This window comes from Ochotona princeps, chromosome 13, assembly GCF_030435755.1.
Source record: "Ochotona princeps isolate mOchPri1 chromosome 13, mOchPri1.hap1, whole genome shotgun sequence".
NCBI classification, from domain to species: domain Eukaryota; kingdom Metazoa; phylum Chordata; class Mammalia; order Lagomorpha; family Ochotonidae; genus Ochotona; species Ochotona princeps.
The window spans coordinates 48,852,928-48,879,199 of record NC_080844.1 but is presented as its reverse complement, the minus strand read 5'-3'; the positions used below and the strand labels follow the sequence as shown (position 1 = coordinate 48,879,199).

At 43.1% G+C, this 26,272-nt stretch overlaps 1 protein-coding gene across 1 annotated transcript in view; it reads left to right on the top strand.

Moving 5' to 3' along the window:
* The first annotated feature begins 227 nt into the window (after positions 1–227).
* COL17A1 (collagen type XVII alpha 1 chain) overlaps positions 228–26,272 on the top strand; it is a 67,536-nt gene continuing 41,491 nt past the window's right edge. Inside the window, exons 1-2 of the mRNA XM_058671155.1 lie at positions 228–406; positions 1,163–1,234. Coding sequence (XP_058527138.1) covers positions 1,204–1,234 — 31 coding nt within the window. The 5' untranslated portion in view covers positions 228–406; positions 1,163–1,203. The remainder of the gene's footprint in view (positions 407–1,162; positions 1,235–26,272) is intronic.

Here is a 26,272-nt window from a genome sequence, read left to right as displayed (position 1 = left end):
ATTTTCAACAAGATATTTTTCCATTTTTTAAGATTTGTTTCATTAGCATATATTATTTTCACTTAAAGTTGTTTTCCTTATAGTTTGCTAAATCACAAATCTGACTTTGTTTCCTTCTAGTAACTATCTCCAAGGATAGCGACTTATTTTCATACATTAGCTTTCAGAATGAATCTTTTTCGCTGACCAATACTATCTATGTACTTTGATTGCTTTACAGTTTTACATTCTACTGCTGCCTCTCAAAATGCCGTTAAGCCTCCAGATGAACTGAAGAAAGAAAATTCACTTTGAAAAGAAATTTTCAGAGATATCAAACAGTGGATTGCAGTTGAGTCTGTACCTGAAGTGACTTGATCTTGATGAGCAAAAAATGGCATGTTTTCACAGGTTTGAAGAGCCCCAGGTAAGAATTATGTGGACCATGAGAGTATGTAGGAGGCTAAAACTAAACATTTGCATGCTAATTAGCAGCTCCCTAGGCAAGTCTTACAAACCCAAGACTTGCACACAAGAACAGCTCACACTGAGCCTACAGGAAGCCCTTTTAGACCTCTGCCTTCGTAACCAGGGTGGTGCTCCTGAGTGTGCCATTGTGTTCTGTAGAGAACTACTCAGGAAAGGAGAAAAGAATCTGGGAGGGAAGGGCAGAAGCAGGGAGCAAGGGAACTGTCTTTACAAATGTATCTTGCCTTAAGCACAACAAAAATGCATGTACCAATGTCCTGTTCTTCCTGACAGATTACTGATCACTAGGCATGTTGATGCTTACTACAAATTATTGTGCACACTTCCCCTTGTTGGAGGTCTAAGCAGCAGGTTGATAATCATGAATCCAGCACATCAAAGCTGGGGGCCAAATTAGGGGCAAAGCTGACTCCCTCCATAGTAAGAAATGCCCACATCATGCTTTTAAGGCTTTTCACTACAAAATAAAAGGAGATTCTGGAAGGTCAAGATTTTTTTAATAAAGATTTGAGCCTGTATGTATTTCAGACATATAAACACTGTCTCAGGACTGGTAGAGTTATCATAATCATCTGGCTAAGCCTAATTATACCTTGTCCATTTGATAAGCCGTGTTTTACAGTAGGTGAAATTTTGAATGGGTAAGGCTAGGAAGCCACAGACCTTACTTATTTGAGTTTCTTTTGCCTTCCAGACCATGTCTTTGTGGACTTTTGTATATGCCATGGATTGGGGATGAAACAGGCTGTGGTCACACACTGGGAAGGTGAGGTTGCTGAAATCTGTACCAAATGTGAGATAAACACAGGTTGTCAGTTTAAGTTGAGGAAAACATGGAGGTCTCTGAAGATTTTTGTTTGAAAATGTGTTTGAGGGAATACAAATAACACTCGTGGACATGTATAACTTTTTCTCTTGTTTGTTTGTATTGATAGAAATAGGGTTGGTTGCAGGGGATTAGGGGTCATTTAGAGAATATGAGATTTCCCGGGGACGCTTCTACCCAGCACAAACATAGCTGTGTAGTTTTCCCAGTTCAGTGCCATTCTGTGATCTCAGTTTCCTCATCTGAGAATTGTAGGGAGAAAGATGGTCTTTTCCCAACTCTAAATTTGTATAATTTCAGTATAGGTATACTTTGGTATACCTGCAATTACCAATTCCCACTGACAAGTTAAATGAAGGTATTCTCCAGAGAAATAACCATTATGATAGTACTATGGAAGTTGTGCTCCATGCTGCTGATGGAAAACTCAGTTTCTATCTTTAGGGTTTTACAAATCGATGCCAGTATTTATTACATAGATTCCATCAGGAACCAACCCTAGCAAAACTTGAACCCAGAGCAGACCTTGAGTGTAAAGAGCTCTCTCTGCTCTGGGCAATCCTTTCACACCATCTCAGGCCCAGTCTCCCTTGCCCAGCCCCCTAGGCCCAGCCTAGGGCTGATTCCCGTCAGGGCATCATCCCAATTGCTCTGCTTCCTTTTACTAGCATCTTCTGGAACACACTTGTCTTTACTGGCATTTGATGCAGACAGTAGGTGTACCTCAGACATTTCAATGGATTAATTTCAGAATGAATAAATTATTTAATCAATAATTCAAATTTCGGGAATCCCAAAGTAAGAAGATAAAGGAACAGTGTAAGATTCTAGTAAAGGAAGGAAGGAAACAAATTATTGTAACAGAATTTTCATCATATCCTTCAGACTACTCATAGAACCTGTATACTGTATACCCTTCTTTAAACAAAAACAGCTGACAAAGGATAAACTAAATATAATCAGTATAAGCAAAAAGGCTAATTAATTGACTGTCAGGGTGCACAAAGAGTGAGTTTGAGAAGAGGCAGTTATAAAGCTCTTCCTCAACTGCCAGTCTGAGGCAAAAATGCTAGGTTTAAAACTCTGGTATTACTGATGTAAAGTGATACAGCTACAGGAGAAAACAGCTTGATGTTTCCTTAGAAAGTTAGGTCTGGATTTTTTAGTCTATGACCCAGTAACTCCATTTCTGAAAGAATTAAAGCAAGAATTCAAACAAATAATTGTACATCCCTGTTCATAGCACCATTGTTCACAGTAATCAAGAGACAGAAACAGCCTAAATGTCTATCAGCAAACAAATGGACAGACAAAATGTGATATATACAAGTCATGCTGTATTATTCTACTATAAAAGGGATAAAGGTCTGAGACATGTCTCAGCATGAATGAACCTTAGAAACATCACACTAAGTGAAATACATCAGACACACAAAATTCTGTATGATTTCCTTTCCATGCAGTATGTAGAGTAATCAATGCATAGAGGTCTGGTGTGCCTGGGTGCCTGCAGGACAAAGGAAACAGAGTTGCTGTTCAGAGGTCAGAGCTTGAGGTTGGTATGCCAAAAGTAAATCTGGAGCTGACTGGTGGCAATTGTTGCTTAGCTATGTGAATGGACTCACTACCTCAGAAATTATTTACACTGAAAAATGGTGGATTTTTATTTTATGTAGATTATTATGATTTTTTGAAGTCTCCAGGGAAATGTTTTTGACATAGCTAACACTGACATTGAGTGGCTTCTTCAAAGGAAAAACTGTTCCTCAAATAGAATCTAGATCTTTCAGTTGCGTGTCCTCTTGGTATGTGTTACAATGGCTTCCTATCAGTGTGTCGTGAAACCAAGCAAGACATTGCACCATGGCAGAAACACAGTAATTGTTTGCTTCCTTTCTGGGGGAGCCTTTGTGTTCAGTGAGATGGGTTTTAGTAGCTTTGCCTTTTATACCCCCTTATCAATCATCTTGTGAGAGATGGCATCATTGGGTGTGTACTTAGCCAAGAATAACGTAATAGGGAAGTCAAGTTTGTGGCAATCAATCTGTTCCTTCAGCTTCAGGGAAACAAGGCAGCTAGCACAGCTGAAGTAAAAACACAATGTGCAGTATACAAAGATGCTGATTTTCATCCCACGGTGTGTAGTTGGATAACAACATCATGGGGTACTTCATAAATACATGCAATGACTGTTTTTCAGTTAAAAATCAAATAAAACTTATAGAGGAAGAATGTTGATTAGAGGAATTCTGCTAAGCATACCAGTAATACAATTCTGGAAAAAAAAAGGCTAAGAAATAAGACTTTTCAGAAGAGGGTAATCATTTATTTCTCTGTAAAACTGTCTTATTTTCCCTTTTATGCATTCTGATTGACTGAATGAAGCAGGTCTGTTCCTCCCTGGCTCCAATGTCCCTGCCACTGCCCAGCTCAGATGGGGCTCAGATGGGGCTTGTGGACCCCCAGTGGCCTCCTGTTGTCTGACTTGGACACCACATTCCCTGTACCACCCCATGTCCCATGTCCATCTGTTCTCTGTGTGACTTCCCAGATGATCTTTTATAAACATTATTTATAAACATTAAAGTCTTCCAATGACTCATGTCCTCTTCAGCAAAAATCCAAACTTCTCACCAAATTGCTCTCACTAAGCTTTCCAGCTTCCTCTGCTGCCATCCCCAGCATTCAGCTCTACATCTGGTTTACCAAATCCTGTGCTTGCAATTTCCAGAACAGACAAGTCGCTCTCCTTATCATATCATCTTGCTAGTTCTTCTGCCTAGGAGATCATACACACATAAATACACACACTCTTGCTGTCTCTCACTCTGTCTCTTTCACACATACCTTTTCCATGTGATTCATTGCACCTTACAGCTATGATCAAGGGTCAAAATTCTCATTTGCTCTCACTTACCACTTACTTCCCAGCGGTTCACGTTCTCCTCTTATTCTTTGCTTCTCCAGCCTTTCTAGCTAGCATTGGATGCCTTTCCTAGCCCATAGCACCCTGTAGCTTTCATAACACATGTTTCAGCAAGAGCTATTTGAAAACAAGACTTCTGTGTCTGATCTGTGTCCTACCACTCTGGTAAGAGACATAGCAGATTTGGGGGTTCCATTGGGAGATAAAGTGATAAGCGTGATAAGGGTAGGGGGAAAGAGCTAGGGAGTTCAAAAGATTAAATTGTAACTATTTTACCTGTATCTAATGTCTTCACAGAATTACTGATAAAAGCTTATTTTCCATCAGAATCCTATATGTGTAGCCCATATATATGTATATATCATTTATATATATATTACAATTCATAGAACTAACTCTGCAAAATGTATTGTACAAGTATATAAACCTGGTTATGGGACACAGCTCCTCTGTTAGTAATATTGTAACAGATTTATAATTGAGACATTTTTTAAACACCTGCCTAAGGGCTGGGTGATATGTGCCAGCTTATTGGGTTGCAAATAAGGAAATATGGAGTAGCGATAAGAGAAGAACATTAAAGCCAGCTGTAACTTGGGTTTGACTCTCATTTCTTTCCATGATAATCTCATTAAATGTTTCCTAGTGGCTTTCAGTCATTTACTGAGATGCTTGCTTGATCTGTCAGGTGTACCCTCTTTACTTTCTTCATTCTCTGCTAGCATGCTCACCACTACTCTTCGTCTCAAGTCAGTCCCCGGTAATACATGTCAACGCAGTGTGGGGCACTGAAAGAGGCCAGTGGGGAGTTCTGGTTAGCCTTGTTCTGAGGCTTGTTTCTACCAGCCTTTTTCCTGGCTTGCCTAGTGACAACCAACATCTCTGCCAATATTTCATGGAGTCAGAAGCTTGCCCAGTCTCAGCCTAGCCACTATGGCCCTACCTTGCTCTGTCTCTTCTAGCCAAAATCTCTGCCACACGCAAGCAGGAAGAGTGTCTTAACTATCTCTGAAATTCTCAGCCTAGTCCTCTGGGCCCATCCCAGCCTGCCTGATCTGGCCAGGAACTGGTTGCTGTCCCTCTGCTTTGTCTCAGATGTCGAGAGGTGGGGAAAACGTTGAGTCTGTTTGGTAGCCAAGACCCAACGCCTGGTCTCTGTCAGCCTTCCCTGCTAAAGGGTGCCCCTTGCTTCATTTCCCCTACCTCCCTGCCTGCCATTTTGACAAGCTTATTTGAAACAGCTGTTTAACCATCACCAGACGCCTGTAAGGCCATGGGTTTCAATTCCCTGCTAAGATTTTCTAGGCTAGCAACAGCAGACCTTCTGGACCTTCTCACCCAAAAGGGTCCCATTTTCTTGCTTATTCAAATTTAGAAGTTTCTCTGCCCACTTATTTGAAATTTCTCTGCCCAGAACTCTCCAAACACGGTGTCCCTCCATCATAAGTCCTAAGGCGTGAAAGGATGAAAGCCTGGAACTCTGGTGTACTTTCTAAAATGTTCTCAAGTACTGAGTTATTGTGAACATTTATCTGAAGTATTTTGGTCATCCAGTTGTAACTCTCAGAAAATATTTGTGATTATATTTTTGGACATATGTCTTGTTAACCAAACGTGGTCATTCTATACCTAAATGTTTTGTCATTAGGCTTAAAAATGCTGATATTCTGCTTTAATCCTTTTAATTAAGGTTTTTCTGTCTTGTTGTAATTGACCTAAGTAATGAGAATTTTATGTATCCCAGGGAAGGTTTAGTAAAACCGTTTTTCTGTTGCTATTATTGGATTTGATTATTTGGGAAAATTGAATCTTAAAGAAGTTAACATTGTATATTTTTGGGTGATTAATTCTGATTAAATCTGGCCCACACCTTTGGTTAACATGCTCAGGTTAAATATACATAATCAACCTATTTTTATTTTGACAAATGTTTTGAACTTCTGTCAGTACTTTAGATTTAGAATTATGAACTGAGTCTTTTGACTTTGGGGCTTCCTGTCAGATCCCTGCACTCTGGAAGAAGTTATTTTTTTTTTAAAAAGACACTGTGCTTATATAAAAGCTCAATGTTTTATGCAATGGGGTCACTATTAAAAGGACATGGTCTCAGAGTTGATTCCATGCCCTCAACTTTTATTTATTTCTTTCTTTAACCAGACATAGTTGATCCCATGTCTCGTGTTGGTCATGTGTTGGTGAGGAGGGAATGTATGCTGTCTCCCTCATTCCCAGAGTCTGCCCAGGGCCTGCTTGGTGCTGAGACAGGGAACACATTGTTCTCTCCCATTGTACCCCATCCTTGCTTCAAGTCCTCTTCATCCATCCTAGGCACCTTGGTGTCCTGGCTCTAAGGGTTGAAACCCCACATCCAGGGCTGGTGTGATGCACCCATTGAGGCTCTATGCCCAGGAACAGGACAGCCACATTTCAGATAGGAAGTTGCCTATCAGGTGCATACATCAGGTGCATGAGCATGTGTCATTCTGATCATAGGGCCACAGCTGACTGAAATAAAAAATAATGAAAGGGGACTTGTTTCACCATTGCCAGCAGACTTGCTGATTGCATTCCTTATCTTTACAAGGGGACTGACAGGCTTAGTCAAGCTAACATTGAGCAGCCAGGAGTTGCCAGGTCAAAGTGGATCAAGGGGAGATTCAGCCAAAAGGGAGAAGGAAATAGCATAAAAAGACCAGTCCTGCTGGAGTGATGGACTCACACCTCTGGGATTCCTACCCGACATGTAGGGAGCTTTTATGGCATATGAAAAATAAACTCTAACTTTTGCTCAGAATTTTTTTCTTGTGTATGAAAAGGAGTAATAATATCTAATCTACAAAGTGCAGTACTGATGATAAAGTGATTGATATGAAACGATCCTGAAGGTCATGGTAGTAGCACTAGTGGTGGTGGTTACCTTAAAGCCGCGATGGAGGCAAGTGGCAAGGGAAGGGCAGTGCCAGACAGAGCTGCTATGAAAGTTTTTGTTTTCATATAAAGGCATGTATACATGTACTTGGTCACTTTTCACACTGCTGTGATTGCTTCTAGTTCAGTGTAACCTGTCTATTGTTTACTTTTGATAAGCAGTTAAGGGCAGACAGAACATTCTCCAGTATGGAGACAGGCTGATTCCTGAGCAGCACGAGGAAGCCGGCCCCAGGTTGCTCGCCTGCTGTGGGGTCTCTGTGTGAGTCCATGTTGGCTTGTTCCCCTCTGGCTCCCCTGGGGATTTGGAAATATGCAGGCACCAACAGAAAGGCTCAATGAACAAGGTGTGGATTTGGGAATGTAAGTGTAGCTTTTCCCGGTGATCTCACCCTGTTGAAGACCTTCAGGAAACTTCAGTCTGAGTCATGTTTGCTGTTTGCAAGTAACTTCACTGCCCCAGGATCTATCATAAATTTCATTTGGATTTTTTAAAGATTTATTTAATTTTTTTTTTTATTGGAAAGGCAGGCATACAGAGCGAAGGAGATAGAAAGATCTCGCATCCACTAGTTCACTTCCCAAGTGGCCGCACTGGCCATACATGTGCGGGATGGGAATGGAGCGGCTGGAACATGAACCAGCAACCATATGGCATACAAGAGCATGCAAGGCAAGGATTTGGCCACTGAACCATTATGCTGGGCCTTCATTCATGTTTTTTAAATATTAGATTAGCAATTCACAGGAGATTTTTCATCTAATAAATGATACAAGTTTTAAAATGTTGAAAACTTGCCATTTAAAACTGAGAATAATAAGGACACTTGCTATTATCATTTTTCTTAGTCATTATCTAAAGGGTCTCACAAAATATAGTAAGCCAATCGAGAGAATTAAATAAAATATATTAGAATTGGAAAGAAAGCAGCCCTTGCTATGACTCACCACACTAATCCTCCACCTTCTCAAGTGCCAGGATCGCATTTGGATGCTGGCTTGTGTTCCAGCTGCTCCACTTCACATTCAGCTCCCTATTTGTGGTTTGGGAAAGCAGTGGAAGATGGCCCAAAGCTTTGGGACCCTACACCCACATGGCAGTCCTGGAAGAGGCTCCTGGCTCGTGACTTCAGATCAGCTCAGCTCTGGCCATTGTGGCCACTTGGTGAATGAACCAATGAATGAAAGCTCCTTCTCTCTGCATCTCCTTCTCTCTGTAAATCTGCCTTAGAAATAAAAATAAATAAATCTTTTTTTAAAATTGAGTAATAAAGATCTAGAATATCTATAAAGTATTCAAATTATTAAGTATACTAACTTTATTACATACAAAATTTGTATAGTAAAAAAAACTATTGAACTTTTAATAAAAATGGAATTTCATGTGATATTCCAATAGCATAAAAGCATCATATACAAGGAAAGATATAAAACATCTATACAGAAAATTATGAAAGTTATAAACCATGTATTGGCAAAATATATAACCATATAAAAACTATAAAAACAACGAAACATATAAACTATTTTATAAAGCAGATGAACTGTAAAACTATGAAATATTGTTTCAAGAAATCATAGGCCTAAATAAATGAAGAAATAGGATGTATGAATTGGTTCACTCTCCAGATGGCTACAATGGCCACAGTTGAGCTGATCCACAGCCAGGAGCTTCTTCTGGGTCTCCTACGAGGGTGCAGGGTCCCAAGGCATTGGGTCATCTACCGCTTTCCTAGGCCACAGAAGAGAGCTGGATCAGAAGTGGAGCAGGTGGGACAGGAACTGGCTCCCATATGGGTTCCTGGTGGTTGCAAGGTGAGGATTTAGCCACTGAGCCTTCGTGCTAGGCCTAGAAGACTATTTTGAAGACCTCGATTCCCTAAATTTGACATATGAATTTTGTGCAATTTCAGCGTATAAAAAAAATTCTTGGCAGCTACGTGTGTGTGTGTCTGTGTGTGTGTGTAATTTAAGCTGACTGTAAAGTTTAGCTGGAAATGCAAAGGCCCAGTAACAGCCAAGTCATCTTTGTAGAAAAGCAAGGAGGAATAATTTGCTAACTATTTTGGTATTTAGGCAGGGTAGAGTTGGATATATGAAGCAGTGAACTAAATATAGTCCAGAAGCATAGCTATGCATGCACAGATCTATTAGTTATGATAATAGTGGATCTGTAGAGAAATGGGTAAAACAAAACTTTCTTTTTTTAAAAGATTTGTATTGCTTGAAAGGCAGAGCGAGCGAGAGATCTTCTGTCTGCTGGTTCATTCGCTCAATGGCTGAAATAGCCAGAGCTGGGCCAGACCAAAGCCAGGAGCCAAGAGCAGCTCCTGTGTCTCCCATGTGGGTGGTAGGAGCACAAAACCCATCTTCTGCTGCTTTTCTCAGGTCATTATCAGGGAGCTAAATCAGAAGTGGGACAGCCAGGACTTGAACTAGTATCCGTATGGGATACCAGTACTTCAGGTGGAGGCTTAACTTGCTGTGCCACAATGCTGGCCCCAAGAACCATCTTTTTAACACTGGTGCCAGATCAACCATATAGTTAGAAAAAAAATTTTTGACCCATACATCACACTATACACCATAACCAGTTCCAAGAGGAACATATTAAAAATGACAATTTAGGAGATTTGTGAGAAAATATGTTCATACCAGTGTGGAGTTAAATAAGTATGCAACCACAATGAGAAATATGGCATTATTATTTACGGAAATGAAAGGTTCCATTATCATCTTTTCTAAGCATACATCCAGCAGTTTTGTACACATGTTTAGCAAAAGTCATGTCCAATAATATCTGTAGCCCCTTTTTACATAATAGTCGAGTCTGAAGCAATGTAGATGCTTCAACATAGAGTGGAAAAATAAACTAATATAATCCTACACCAGAAAATTGTATAGTACTCAAAAAAACTACCCACAGCACCATGGATGAATAGCATCACAATCCATGATGTGGAGCAAAATAGTTAGGTACAGAAGATTACACACTATGAGATTGTTTCATTAATTAGTTTAAAAATGAGTTAATCATGTTAAAAGTTCCGGAAAGTAAGGTAGCTGAAGTGTGGGCAATGCTTACTTTCTTCTGGAGTGTGGTATAGGAGGGTGTGTCTACTTTGATTATTCATTGATCTATACACATATATGTAAAACATACACCTTTCAGTAAGGCATCACTCTTTTTTTTTTTTTTAAAGATTTTTATTGTTATTGGAAAGCCGGATATACAGAGAGGAGGAGAGACAGAGAGGAAGATCTTCCATCCGATGTTTCACTCCCCAAGTGAGCCGCAACGGGCCAGTGTGCGCCGATCCAATGCTGGGACCAGGAACCTCTTCCAGGCCTCCCACACGGGTGCAGGGTCCCAATGCCTTGGGCCGTCCTCGACTGCTTCCCCAGGCCACAAGCAGGGAGCTAGATGGAAAGTGGAGCTGCCGGGATTAGAACCGGCGCCCATATGGGATCCCGGGACATTCAAGGCGAGGACTTTAGCCGCTAGGCCACGGCGCCGGGCCCCAAGGCATCACTCTTAAAACCATGAATGGAAAATATTCCAAATGTACTCCTATTTTTATTGGAAAGGCTGATTGGATTTATAGAGAGAAGAGATGGAAATATCTTTCTTCTGCTGGTTCACTCCCTAAGTGGCTGCAAAGACCAGAGCTGAGCCAATCTGGAGCCAGGAGCCAAGAGTTTCTTCTAGGTTTCCCACATGTTTTCAGGGTACCAAGGCTTTGGGCCATCCTCTACTGCTTTGCCAGCCACAAGCAAGGAGCTGGATGGAAAGTGGAGCAGCCAGGACATGAATTGGCATACATATGGGATATGGGATCCCGGCTCTTGTAAAGGCAAGGACTTAGCCACAGAACCATCACACTGGGCCCCAAATGTACTCCTTTTCAGAGTTCATGCATGTTTAGGCAGCCAAGTACTTGTTTATATATCGTATGTTAAGTATATTAGATATATTTGTTGATGGGACCGGTGTTGTAGCACCATAGGTTAAGCCATTGCTTACAATGGCAGCATCCCGTGTCAGAGGCCTGTTCAGGTCCCAGATGCTTTGCTTCCAATCCAACTTCCTACTAATGCATCTGGGAAGGAAGAGGATGATGGACCAAGTTCTTCAGCTTATGTTACCTCAGTGAATAAACTGACTCTTGGCTTTGACCTGGCCCACCCCTGGCTGTTGCTGTCATTTGGGGGGAGTGAACCAACAGATGGATGATCTCTCGGTCACTCTGCCTTCTGAGTAAATACATCTTTTAATATATACATATTTGTTGTATTTTTCTTTTTATGAGATTAACAGACTTCATTTTTTAGAAACTATTGAGTATACAGGAAAAAAAATGAAGCAGAAAGTACAAAGAGTTCTGCCTTCACCAAACACGTTCAGTTTCCCCTGCTGTTAGCATCTTCCTTCATTAGTGAACTATACTCTTGTTACAATTAGTGAGCTAGACTTGGCACACTATTGCTTACTGAAGTCCGCAGTTTATACCAGGTCCATTCTCTATGTCACACAGTCTATAGATTTTTGACAAATGTATAATGATATTGTCAAAATCAAGCGAAAATATAGACAAGAATCTCCAGTAAAGGAACTTTCATTGGGGAATAAAGAATAGGGTTGCAATGTGGAACACACAGGCACAAGCTGGGTGAACCCCGGCATTTCCAGAGAATAAACAGAAGCCTGGGAGTTTTATGAGCACCGTGGAAACCTGTGCAAATTACTACAAAGAAGGTTCATTGGCACTTTGGTGCTTGAAGGAGTTGGCAAGCCTGGGTGTCAACAGGCAGCCACTTATCATGCAAAGCCAGTCTCACAGCCATCGTTGGCAGTTCCATGGGTGGTTACCAAGAAGAAAAATATAGCCTTAAAGATAAGACAGGTGTTTTCACTGGGCTGGCCTAGCAGGACGGTTTCCAGAATAACCATTTGTGAACTGAGTATTTTCTCTCAATAGCTTCTCAGCGCTTGTTCTCTCCCCCTTTCTCTTTATATACATATAATATATACATATAATATACATATTTTATGTTTTATGCCATGTTATTTATCTGAAAGGAAGAAAGGGAGAAACAAAGAGAGAAAGATGTACCTGAAACCAAGCACCCTAAACTCCATCCAACTCTGTATTATGGGTTGCTGGGAACCCACATAGTTGGGCCATCTGCTGCTGCTTTCCCAGAATAAAGCCCTACATAGGAAGTGGAACAGCAGGGGCACAAACCAATGCTTTGATATGGGATACACTATAACTTTAGCCCCATACAAGTATGTTTTCATTTGTATGTTCAATTTCTACCATGTGTATGCACCAGTCCAGTTATCAACTTTTTAATTTAAATTGGTGTTTTTTTCCTCAGCTTCCTACAGTGCCCACAATGCTAATTGATCTTTGTCTTCTTTGTAAGTAGATACTTCCTAGAAATGATGCCGACTTCTTTTTATGTCGTTAACCAATAGCATGGATTAAACAACACGGATTGAAAGACGTAAGGCTGAGTATTTGGGCAAATAATCATGCTTCCCAAGCTCAAAATGTCAGGGAGAGCTTACCTTTCACCTATTGGAAGATTCATCAACATTCCAGGGAAAGATTCTACTGCAGTGATTCAGGGAGGCTCAGCCATGGGCCACTGAGCCCCTGCTGGGGATGACTGAGTTAGGCTATGAGTCAGCACAAGATTCAATGTAGGATGAGCAAGTTCCTGCCGGCACAGTCACCTGGTAAGGCTTAGTCCAACCTAACACCTGGAGAGAGTCTGGGCAGCAAATTCCTGCTCCTGCCCTTGTCACTGCCTCATTCCTCCTGGCAGGGTCTTAGGAATGACTAACACTGTGACAGGAACAAAGACAACTATTCTCACCTGCCTGAATTCCCAAAGAAGAGGCAGGATCAGTGGCTTCCTTGTACTAGGGAAACGTCCAGTGACTGTGCTTTGGTCTTAGAGTGAACTTTGCTGGACATGTAGCCATGAGCATAAGGAGGAGAGAAGGCTGCTTATTAATGTGTATTAGTCTCATGATAGAGACGAGAATGCAGAGGCACTCAAATCTATTGAAAAAACAATGGACATATCACATATATGTAGAACTGATGAAATCAAGAATAATATTAAAGGCACGGGCATCTAGTCTAGTGATTAAGATGTCTGCACCCCACATCAGAGTGTCTGATATCCCTGGCTGTTGATTCCTGACACAAACTTCCTGCTAAAGTAGCCATAGGAGGCAGCAGTGATGGATCAAATCATTGGATTCTGCCACCTGTCTGGGAAACCTGAGTTGAGCTACCCTTATTCCCTGCTTTAGAATCTGAAATGGCCTGCAGCAATTGTAGGCATCTGGGGACTGAACCAGCCGATGGGTGTGCTCTTGCTCTCTCCCTCTCTCTCTCTCCCTATCCCTCTTCCTCTTTCACTCTGCCTTACAAATAATTAAAAAAAAAAAAATCAAGTCAGCTCAAAGTGGTTTTGTAAGCATTTAAATCCAGGTAACATCAAATGATTACTAATAATCTTATTATCACACACACTTTTCCTAAAGCAAAGCATTGGGAAGGAGTAGGCTGCTGTTTACCCTAGGCTTCAGAGCTTTTTCCTGGTGGATATGGGAAGCAGCGAGATTACAGAGAATTAGTTAGAATCAGAACTCATGATAGATGTTTTCGTTGTTCTCTATGTCTTTTATAGTCATGGTAATTATCTACTCAATAAGAACTATGACCGAGAGACCTGGCATGTTAGCGTAGTGGTTAAAGTCCTCGCCTTGCATGCGCGGGATCCCATATGGTTGCAAGTTCTAATCCCAGCGGCCCTGCTTCCCATCCAGCTCCCTGCTTGTGGCCTGGGAAAACAGTTGAGAATGGCCCAAAGCTTTGGGACCCTGCACCCGTGTGGGAGGCCTGGAAGAGCTCCTGGATCCTGGCTTCAGATTGGCTAAGCTCCAGCCATTGTGCTCACTTGGGGAGTGACTCATCAGATGGAAGATCTTCCTCTCTGTCTCTCCTCCTCTCTGTATATTCACCTTTCCAATAAAAATAAATAAATCTTTAAAAAAAGCCATAACCGAGCAGTGAGCATGAACTGAGTTTGAGTTGCTACAGAGCACAAAATGATTCAGGTTTCCTTCTATGTCACCCTCCTCTGCATGAGGTCCGAAAGAGTTCTCAAAGCAACTTGACTTATGTTTTCTTCCGGTGTCATGGTTTTTGTCATTGGTTAGAGTTTTCCATGCAACAGATGTCAGGTCTTGCTTAAAAAGAACAATTACAGATTGAACATCCCTAATTGGAAAACTCAAGATCCATAATATTTCAATATCTGAAATTTTTTGAGTATTATCATAAAGTAGTACTGCGGAAGTTTAGTTCCTGCACAAAATTATTAAAAACATTGCATAAAATTACCGTCAGCCCATTTATATAAGGTGTACATGGACATAAGGGAATTTTGTGTTGAGATTTTGAGCCATAGTTCCAAGATGTCATCTATATGCAGTATTCCAAAATTGAAAATATTCAAATTCCAAAATACCTCTGGTGTCAAGCATTTTGGACAAGGGATATTCAAGTAAAATATAGAATTACCCTTCTGTTTTGAAAACATTCTTACCTGAAGACACATTGTAGCGTATGGATGCAGTATAGCTGAAAAGAACCATGGATACCAACAGCCTTCTATGCCTTAAAACTACGTTGAATCTATTCTGTGATGAATGTCATTATCTGCCTTGTAAAAGTCAGAGTTCTCAGACTTGGTTAGCTAAATAGAGCTTCACAAGGAAAAAGTCCTGTTAATGGAAACGGGGTTCGTCCATGGAGTTAGTGTGATTTGTAGACCCATTTTGAAATGAACTGTGTCCCTATTTAAATATCAAGACCAATCTTGAAACAAATCATGTGCTCATTCCATTTGTTGTGTGGTGGGCATCACTTGCTTTTTAAAGAATGGATATGGGACTGACTTGATGGCACAGGGTGGGCTGCAGCTGCAATGCCAGCATTTCATATGGGTACCATTTCAAGCCCCAGTTGCTCTACATCCCAGCTAGCTCCCTGCTAATTGGGTCCATACATCCATGTGAGAGACCTGAATGCTGCTCCTAGCTTTGGCCTGCCCCAGTCCTGGTATTGGGAGTGAACCAGTGGATAGAAAATTTCTCTCTCCTTGATTCTCTCTGTAACTCTGCCTTCAAATAAATATATATATTTTTTAAAAGAATGAATGTGTTGGGACAGGTATTTGACCTAACAGCTAAGACACCACTTTCCACATCAGAGTTCAACTCCTAGATCCAGTCTTGATTTCTGTTTCCTGCTAATGTGCACCCTGGAAAGCATCAGGAGATGCTTCAAGGGATTGGACCGTTGATACTCATGGGCCTGCCTTTAGTTCCTGATCCCAGGCACTTGACAAGTGAACCATCAGAGGGGATCTCTCTTCTCTCTCTCTTTCTCAATCTCTCAATTTTTTTTTAAAGAATGAGTGTGCTATTATTCTTATGAGAAAGTGATGCTTGCTGTTGAATGTCATATTTTGAGTTCTTTGAGCTGTATAATGTTGTCTGAGCCTTGGTCTAAGCTGCTGTGAGCACCATGCCTGAATGCAAGACACTGCCGTGCTTTTGCTTCTCATGTCCTAGTTAGAAGCCCACAGAAGATTCATAGTCAGTTTCTCGGCTTTTATTGTCTTTTGTTTCTCTTGAGTATTTGTACTGTTGTTTAAAGGACTGTGTGTGTGTGTGTGTGTGTGTGTAGACCTCAGGCCTTGGGGCTGTGGGTTTCAGCAAGACAGGACCACCTGTGTTGATTGTCATCCCCTGCCTATTTAATTTCAACAAAACTCTGCATTCCAACAGCAGAACCTCTCCCAGAGGTGTCAGTTTGCTGGGGTATAGATTGATAGGCAGCCTGTGAAGACAGTTATTTTAGGTAGAACAGGTGTTTTCATTGGCCACAAAAAGAAAGAAAGAAAGAAAGTAAAAGAAAAATCACAAGAACCCTCTAAGCCTGTTGTTGGAATGAGCGTGGAAATAAGTAACCTCTCAGGAAGGTGCTCTTTTCACTGGATCTAAGCACACTTCAAAACAACTAAATGTCAGTCACCATTGCTTCACCAAATCCTCACAACAGTGAAAGCTTTCTCACTGCCTTCCCTGTGTGCTCAACTAAACCTCCCACAAACCAAACCACGAAGTGTCTGCCTGTCTCCTCGAACTGTAAATGAGTTGGGGTTTGCAACTATGCCAGGCTATCAAAGAGATTAGAGTCTCAAACTTAAAACAAGCCAGCAACAGAAATCCCAGAAGGAAAATTTATAATAAGCCACATGACTGCATAAGCCCCAGGTCCAGAAGAGCAAGCCAGAGCACATCCCATCACCCATCTGGGGCTGAAGAGGAAACCATTCCCATGGAAAAACAAAGGAACCACAACCCCACATCCACATGTCAGTGCCTCAGCTCAAGTGAGATGAGGTTATGGGTGAGAAGTCTGACCTCACTTTTTTAATTTTGCCAACCCTTATAGAGAGCTGGAGTCCTCTAGAGTGGAAAATAGCCCAGCTGCTGATAGGATCTGCAGGAATGGCTGAACAGATGGAAACATGCCCATAAGTCCTTCCTCTCATCGCATCCACAAAATACCAGGCCTAACCTGCATCAGATGTAATTAAGACAACACTGGAAGGAAAGTGCAATGAGGTAGAAACCCTTTTAGCTCTTCTTTGGAGGGGCCTTGCCTCCCCCTCCCCCTTCAGATTTGGAAAACTAACCTCAAATATCCTCTTGGCCACCTCGCTCTCTTTTTCCTGTTTTCCCCCTTTCTTCTTGTGACCATGGCTGCCTTTCTGGCCTCATTCCCATGGGACTTAAACCTATGCCGGTTTTGCGTAAGAGTCAGCAATCTCATACATGTCTGCCCATGCATGTGGGCTCCAAACTAGCCCCAGGTGTGTTGGGAGGAGTGCATAAAGTTAGCAATCTTGTGAGCAACAAAAAGCTCCTGGGAGTACAAATAGATCATCACTCTGGAGGCTTTGCTTCTCATGAAATTTGGTCAGATTCACTTCCTGTTTCAGAAATGCTAGCTGGTTCCTGTGGTGCAATCCCTCTTTTACCATTAAATGAGGTGATCTTGCAGCTGATGGAAACTCCCTCCCCAGTGCCACATGTTTGTGCATCAGAAGGACCTCCAGTGTCTCACAAGCCACCCAATTGTGTCTGGCTCCCAGCCCTAACCCCCTCATAAGCTGACTAAGCGCATGTGGCTTATAGAAACACCATAATTCTCTGGCTGTTTTCTCACATGCCGAACTTCAGCCAGGGAACCCAAAACCAGAAGCCCAAAGAGCAAGGCTTGCTACATCTTTTTTCTTTTCTTTTTTTTTTTTTAGATTTGTTTATATTGAACAGTCAGATACACAGAGAGGAGGAAGACAGAAAGGAAGATCTTCCATCCACTGAGTCACTCCCCAAGCAGCTGCAACAGCTGGAGCTGAGCCAATCCGAAGCCAGGAGCTTAGAGCCTCTTCTGGGTCTCCCACACGGGTGCAAGGTCCCAAAGCTTTGGGCCGTCCTCAACTGCCTTCCTAGGCCACAAACAGGGAACTGGATGGGAAGTAGAGCCACCAGGATTAGAACCTGTATCTAGGGGAAGAAAAGAGATAAGGGGAAAAGCCCCTACCCAGTCTCCCAATCACTGGGGATAGGGAATGGCCACCCAGTGTCATCCCAGGACCCCCAATATGGAGGATGCTCCAAGGGTTCTTTTCAAGTGGTTTCAATAATTCTGAAATGCTATTGATCTCATTGCTCCAAGGATGAGGAAATCCTTCCAAGGTCCATTCGTTAACATAGTCCACCTTAGAGTCTCCATTCGCCCAGATATTTGCTATCAAGGCTTGGCTGGAAGAGTTGTCCAATTTGTTCTATTCTCCTTCCTCTGCTATGGTACCAGATGTCCTCTGCAGGCCACAACAGACTGCCATATCCCCCATGTTCATCTGAGCGTGCTGTCCACTGCAGGGTCTCAGCTGAGGAGGCCCAGTTCTGGCACATGCACTCTACGGTTAGTCCACTGATCCTGCAGTTCTTCCTATTGCCCTTGTTCAGACTTGAGGCTTCCCACTCTGTGATTCCAGGTAAAGTTCATCACGAAGTTAAGGACACATATCAGTGCTTGCCAAGGGTTTGACTCTACCAAAGTACCAGGGAGTTTTGGAGTGTAAGAAGCTTCCAGATCTTAAATACAGTGTTGTTATATAACTCCATGTCTGTCAAACTCCTAGAACACTAAAAAGGCGATATGATGTGAATGTAAATAATTTGATTTTTCCTTCTTTCTGACACATGACTGAAATACCAGAGTCCTCAATACATAGGGCGGGAGCTATGGACACTACCATAGTTTGGAAACTTTCAGAGTGTTATAGTCAGTGGAACGATGTGCTGAAGAGAGTGTCAGGTAAGAAGCCTGGTTCTTGGCATGAGTCTGTGTGCTTGAGATAGACCTGCAGGAAAAACAAGAGCAACCGCACACCAGAGAACAGGGTGCGTTTTCCTGGTAATGAGGATGGTCCTGTGCAGACATGCTATGGAGAAAACCCAGCCCGACTCTGGAATCATGGCCTCCAGCCCAGGAGAATGCTCACCCCCTGGCACAGACGTGGCAGCTCTTTTGGCCTAAAAGCCACTGAAATTCAATCATTAATCCAGCTATCAAGGGCTTCCTGCTGTTCTGTGGAGTTGTTTTGCATGCTCCCCTACAGGAAGCAAGCCTAACACAAAACCCACACCACGGAGCTGTTCCCATCCAATGAGTGCCCACTCCCAGCTTTCCTGTTCCATGAACAGACCTAAGCCCACCCTCTGCTCCCCACCCCATTTCCTCCATTCAGGGGGAATCTTTGGTCAAGTAAGAAATGGTTCTTCCCTGTGTTTAAGAAAGCTATCTTAGTCCATTTGGTGTTGCCATGACCAGACACTGGGTAATACATAAGAAAAAGCAATGTGTCTCATAGGTTCACAGGCTGGGAGGCCCCCAGTGGAGGAGTTGGCCTCTAGTGAGGGCCTCATGATGCATCGTAGCAATATGTTAGAGCATAGCAGGATATGTGGCCTGGGGGAAAGATACCAGCTGAGCTGATCCTTCTGCTAGGAACTCAGCTTGTAACACTCAAACCCATTCTTTTTTTTTTTTTAAGATTTATTTTATTTTTATTACAAAGTCAGATATACTGAGAGGAGGAGAGATAGAGAGGAAGTGGAGCTGCGGGATCAGAACCAGCGGCCATATGGGATCAAGGCGAGGACCTTAGCCACTAGGCCACGCTGCCGAGCCCTCAAACCCACTCTTACAGTACTAGCATTAAGCCACGCGTGGGGACAGAGCCATCATTCCCTAATCCTCTCTCAAAGGTTCTGATGTGCTGGAGCTAGGAGAAAAACGACTGCTAGTATTCCTGCAATGTCACCTTAGCTCTTTAACTGTTGGTTTGATACTCCCACCTTCCCAGAATGTACCTGTGGCATCAGGTATCAGGGTGCAAGCTCAGACCCCACCCCCTTTCCTTGTAAAAATAAATGGTAGTGGTCAGGTAAGAGCTTGCTTTCTGCTGCAGACAGGTCGCCAAGGACTCTTCCCAAATGGAAGGTACTGCTTTATTTTCAGGTTTTTCCTCTCATGTTTATGAGCAGCTGTCTGTCCCACTCATGTCAGGTATTTTTCTATGTGGGGTGATCCAAACACATGAGTGAATTTAAGCACATTTTCTGGGCCAGAGTTGTGACACACCAAGTTAAGCCATCATCTGTGATGATGACATCCATTTGAGTCCTGGCTACTTCACTTTCTTTCTGTGTTTTTTTTTTTCACTCCCTTATATAGGTTTCATTATTTTTTATTAAAGATTTATTTTTATGATGTTTACATAGTTGAGAAGGATATATGCCCACAGGGATCACTGATTTTGGTGAAGGGAGAGTAAATGAGACCCTTGTTTCCAATTTTCTTTTTCTTCTTCCTGTATCTTGAAGGGAGCAGAGAAGGGGAGAAGCTGAACCCTCCATTCTAACTACCTCAATACCCAAGGATGGGGAACAGTCACCTAATGTCATCCCAAAGTCCCCAACATGAAGCATGCTTCAAGGGTTCTGCTTAGGTGATGTTGATAGTTCTGAAATGATGTTGATTTCATTGCTCCAAGAATGAAGGAATCCAAGGTGCATTGGTTGACACAGTCCATCTCAGAGTCTCCATTCATCCAGATACTTGCTGTCAACAATTAGGAGAGTGGTCCAATTTGTTCTGCCCTCCATCTTCTCCTATGCTACCAAACGTCCTCTGCAGACCACAATGGACTGCCAAATTTCCTGTGTGCAACTAGGCATGTCATCCATTGCAGTGTCTTAGCTACTGAAGAGGCCCAGTTCTGACACATGTACTCCACTGTCAGACTACAGATCCTGTGATTCTCCCTATGTTTGGACGTCTGAGTCCAGTGGTTCAGTTGGAGGGCTCCCCAAAGAAACTTCACCTGAGGTCACCCCAGACCTGATTTCAGTGTGTTAGCTGGTCAGGGTCCAGCTCAGTCCATCACCCACATCAGACTACACACACACTTGTGGTTGCAGTTGCTGAGTCAGTTCTGTCTCCAGCCCCATTTCTTACACAAACCAATGGATGCCCACCACACACTCGAGACTCACAGCGGTGGGAACTGCAGTCCAGTCGGAGTGACCCCCAAAAACCCCTGCCAGACCTACCCCAGCCCTCTTTCCTGTACATGCAGATATGTACAGCATACTAGTCCAGTCTGCTTGTGTTTCATTCAACTTTTGTACACACCAATGGGTGGTACAGCATAGCTAGTGTGTGCTACTGTCTGTCTAGCCAGGTCCACCCCTAGCCCTAGTTCTCATGCTCACAAATGGGAGCTGCAGCCCATCAGAGAGATGCCCAAAGTTTCCTGACTTGGCCCACTCCCAGTCCCAGATTTTGCACTGTCCAGGTGGTTCTGCAGTCTAGCTTCACAGAACTTGCCCCATTCCCAGCCCTTGACAGCTGATCCTGTGGCAAAGCCCAACCAGCCTGCACTAACTCTGACGCATGCATGCGCCAGTGGATACAGTCACTTAACCCAACCTGGCTCTCCCCCTGAGCTTGCTTACATGTAGGCCAATGAATGTTGTAAACCTGCCTAGGTCTGTCCCCCAGTATCAGTTTTCAGACTTAGCAGGATAGATGGCCCAGCGGGTGAGTCCCCGCAGCCACTCTACCTGGCTTCCACCTGCCCCCAGGTCTCACCTGTGCTGGTGCATGCTACAATCCAGTCTGGCATGACTTACCTCACCTCAACATTTGCCAGTGGGTGCTGGAGCCTTGCCCAGCCTGGCCCAGTCTGGCATGCCCCTACTTCCAGCTCATGTTGGTGGGTACTTAAGCCTGGTACAGCCCAGCCAGTCCCCAGTCCTGCTGCTAATTTGAACTGGCTGGTGTTGCAGCCCAACCTGGCCTGGCCTGCCCCAGTCCTTGTTTTCAGCTCTGCCAGTGGGTACTTATAAACTGGTCTAGCCTGGTTCATCCCCAGACCTGACCCACACATATGCTGGCCAGGACTATAAACTGGCATAATCTAGGCTGCTCCCTACCTTGGTTCTTTCTCCCTACCTTGGTTCTAGTGTTCATCTGCAGGGACTGCATCCTGACAGAGGAGTTCCCCGAGCTCCTCTATTAGATCACCTCCCAGTGGCAGATCTCATGCACACTGGTTGGTGATTGACCCAGCCTAGCTTGAACCACCTTCTATCCTGGCATGAACAGTGGCCTTGCCTGAGCAGCCCACACCCATTCTGGCTCTTATTGTTGGGTGCTTAGCCCAGCCCTTCTTGGTCCACCCCCAGACCCAGCTTTCGCATGGTTCAACAGGTACAGAGACCCAGCTCAACCCATTCTACACCCACTTTGGCTCTCACAGGCACCAGGAGGTGCTGGAGTCTAGATCAGCCTGGCACAGGATGCTTCACTTTCTATCCCAGCTTCTTACTGGTGTCTGGTGCCTTGGGTGCCTATCATCCAGGGCACCCATGTGGGAGATCTGATAGGGCTCCTGGTTAGCCCTGGCAGCTGCAGCCAATTGAGGAGTGACCCAGTGGGTAGAAGAACTCTAGCTCTGCCTTTCAAAACAATCACTCTTTAAAAAGCAAAATTTAAGAAATTCCTTTCCTACTTGCCCAGAATACTAGTCTTGGCCTAGTATTTCCATCTCTATAAGATGCAAAAACCTGGATTGGAAATTAATGTATTTATTTCCCATTTGAGTTCCACCTCGCATCTCTGTTGCTTTAGAAATGAACTGGCTACCCAGGAGCTTGAGGAAAATGTTGACCTCGAGAAGAGGTATGACTGTGGAGGCTAAGACTTCCCAGGTTTCCTTTAGCTCATCGTCTTTTGATCAAGTTGACTTATAAAGCTTATTAAGAACAAGTTACAAGACTATGTGTTAGAAAAATTAACAGTCATTTTGGGTGATGTAATGCACCTTCCCTAGGTGATGTCATAGTGTTGTCATTCCTGAATTCTTCCAGACAGGAAAAAAATCTTATTTTTTTAATGAAGCAAATTATTCTCTATGTTGTAGGAAATAAATGCAGGATAAAACGGGAGTGGGAAGCATTGAAACCAGAGGGAACCAGCTTTTCTTGTGCTGTTGCTTCCAAACCTTCTGCTGGAATGTGACTTCACACACGCTGGCTTCTGGGAGGCTGCCATGAAAAGACCTTGGCTTCATCCCAAACCCTGCCATCTCCAGACCTAATGGCAGTCAGTACCCATCACCATCTGCCCAGTGTCACAGAGATGGCCCTGTTCTCTTCTTTTTCTTTTCTGTCTTCACCTTGCTGAACTGTGGCCCTGGTCTCCTCTTCAGTCTTGCCATCTTGTCTCTGTTCTGCTCTGCTCTCTGAATCATCAGCTCAGCTGTCGGCCTTTCTTGATTCAGCCCCTGACACTCCCCTTGGCTTTGGAGTGGTAAGCATGCCTCAGGCTGGCTTTCCAGATTTCCCGGGTCCCACTGGACCAGCTCCCTTCCTGAATCTCTCTGTGTGCTCCCCTTGCTCCCACTCTGTTCCTCTACATGACACACAAGCCCCTCATCTGTGTCACTCACAGAGGATGTGAGCTTGAATTTTGCCTTCCTACCAGTCCTACAAGGCACTGCCCAAATGACAGTACTTTCACCGGTCTGTGGCTTATGTCCACAGGCACAAGTGGATTTCCATAGTTCCCAGCTCTGTTTGATTTATTTTCTTTCCAACATCCCACTTATTTGTATGTGAGGGGAAAGTAATCATATAGCTTTGTTCATAAATTCCTTGAAGGCAGGTTTTACATCTCAGTCTCAGTTGTATCTATACACTCTGTACTTTGCTCATGGCAAATAACTCAGTAGGTAGTGGTTTACTCATTCAGCAAATACAGATGAGTTTTGAATTGCTTAATTGATCTGAGGTTGGGAGTGATAGGAAATCAGAATTCTTTATTGTAGGAAAGGCAGTAGCAAACACAGCTGGGGACAATTTGAGAAGCAGGATGGTCAGAACAAGCAGCTGGAGACTGAAACCTACCTGTGAGGGAGAGGTACTACATCTCAGTTATGTCTTGCCTGAGGCCACTTAGCTCCATCAGCTGCAAAATGTGCCGTTGTTTAGAGGACAAGCTTAGAATCCAGGAGCACCTGCTAGCCAAAGGTAGCAGCAGAAATGTGGTCTTCCAGTTGTAGGTCCATGCAGCAATAATAGTTATTTAATTGTTTCTATTCTAACATGTATGAATTAGAGTTTTCTTTTAATAAGTTGAGTTATCAACCAGCAAGACTTGAATTGACAATCGGAGGTAGTAGAATTATCTCTCACCAATTATAAAATTGTTTTCTCTCACCTCCTACTCAGTGAGCATCACTTCACTTCACACAGAAATGTAGGGCAGCTATGTCCCAGAGCTTTAAGACACCAGATGAAACTTCATAGGTAATCTTATCACTAGCACGGAATGCTATTTCATGGGAAAAGGCCACAAAATAGGTAGAAATTTATCCATGGAGTACACCTCTTTAAACCACACAAATAAAGAAAAATTTGCTCTTACAATGATTAATGAGGAGTAGGAAGTCACCCAGGTCACCAAGAACCGGGTTTACTGTGGCTTTTCCAGAGTTCCTTACTAAGCAGCCAGATGAGCCCATGTGCACTCATGTGGCTTAGCAGGTGATAAGGGTCTGGGCACTTAGTACCAATCTGAGCCACATTCTTTCTCTCCAGCTTTCTACTTAGTCACTCATTTATTTATTTATTTTAAAGATTTATTTATTTATTTGAAAAGTAGCAAGGCAGACACAGGGAGAGACAGACCTGCTTGCTCACTTTCCCGATGGCCACAACAGCCAGTGCTGGGCCAGGTCAGGAGCTTCATTGGGATCTCACATGGAGACTCAAACTGCTTCCCATGTGGGATGCCAGCGCTGTAGGCAGTGACTTAGCCTGCCACATCCTCGCACAGGCTCCCCCAGACTTTTTAAGAGTAAGATAATTCTGGAATCATGAATATCTTTCCAAATGCCTTTTAAGAATCTTTTCTTTCCAGTCAATCAAAAATTATTAACATGATTCATTAACAGCGCTGATGTGGTCAGAAACAAAAAACACCTTTCCAGTGTCTTAGTCACTTCCGTTTCCTGACATTGACTCTGTTGCTTCTTCATTTTAACAGAACTCTGCTGTTATCTGATTCGTTCAAGATGTTTAAAAGACAGTATCCTTAGTACCAGGCATAGGGTAGGGACTTCCATGAGTGTTGAAGCAGCATAAAGTTCTCTCATCACATGTGCCATCTATGCCTGCTCATAGTTTTCCCTAGTACCATAAACTGAACCTTGAGTAACCTTGAGTGTAAATAATTGGATTCTTACAGTGTTTTTCCCCAAAGTGCCTAGCGTTGAACTAGGTGAAGAATACACACACCTGCATGTGTGACTGTGTAGCGGCATGTACACACACTCACACACACACGCACAGGCTGCTGAATTGCTTAGGGGATCCTCTGTTAAGTAACTCCAGGACTTACCTGTTATGAGTCGAACTTTTCTGCCGTACCCAGAGAATGCCAGTGTTTTTATAGGAACCCCAGGGGAAAAACAATGCCATCCCTGCACATTCCAGTGGTTGCCTAGCATGTTGGGTTTACGGTAGTTAGTCATGGCTGAATCACTGATCAGTCTATGGTTACCAAGTTCTAGCAAACAAATTTTTATCTAATTTGTTATTATCAATGAGTTATACCCAAACCTCTGGGCAGTTGCCTGAGAACATCCACACTGTTTAGATGTTTCTACCTCTTTTAAGCAGTCATTTGCCCTTAGCCTGATTTGTTTTGATGTTTCCTATTTTCTCCTGCTTCAAAGCTATTGGCATACTGAAGTTTTAGTAATACTTGAGGCAGAGAAAATGAGGGATCAAAAGTCAAGTGGAATATAGCCTGTGTCACTGGAGTTGAAGAACCTTCAACCTGGTTACTTGGATTCTTTGAACATCATTTTCTCAGCTGTAAAATGAAGGTAGTGATAGTACTCACCTCTTAGAGTGCTCTAGGGTCATGTGAGATAATGCATGCAAAGTATTTGCTATTTCACAGAGCCATAGTCTCTCCTTCCACGGGATTAACAATCTGAACTCCTTCATAGTGCCTATGAGGAGGTTCTTCCTAATGTAAATGTAAGAACACTTGTCCAGTATCCAATAGCCCTTCCCTTCTTCCCCACACATGATCTCTGAGACCCCTGTGTGTTCTGAACCTGCTTCTGCTGCCACTCTCCTTCACCTTGATGCCTTAAACCTACTGCCCTCTTTCCTCTTCCCCCAAACTCCTTCCACCTCAGAACACTCTCAATCTTCTCTCCCCTGTCTACCTTCTAGAACATTCTCATCCCTTCCTCCTGTGTAATCTCTAGTCAGCCTTCAACTAGCTGCCTGCAAGTCATTTATGAGGCAGGATTTTCCCCACCACCCCTCTCCAAGGCGATGCCTTCTCTTACACTCTCTCTTACTATCCAGT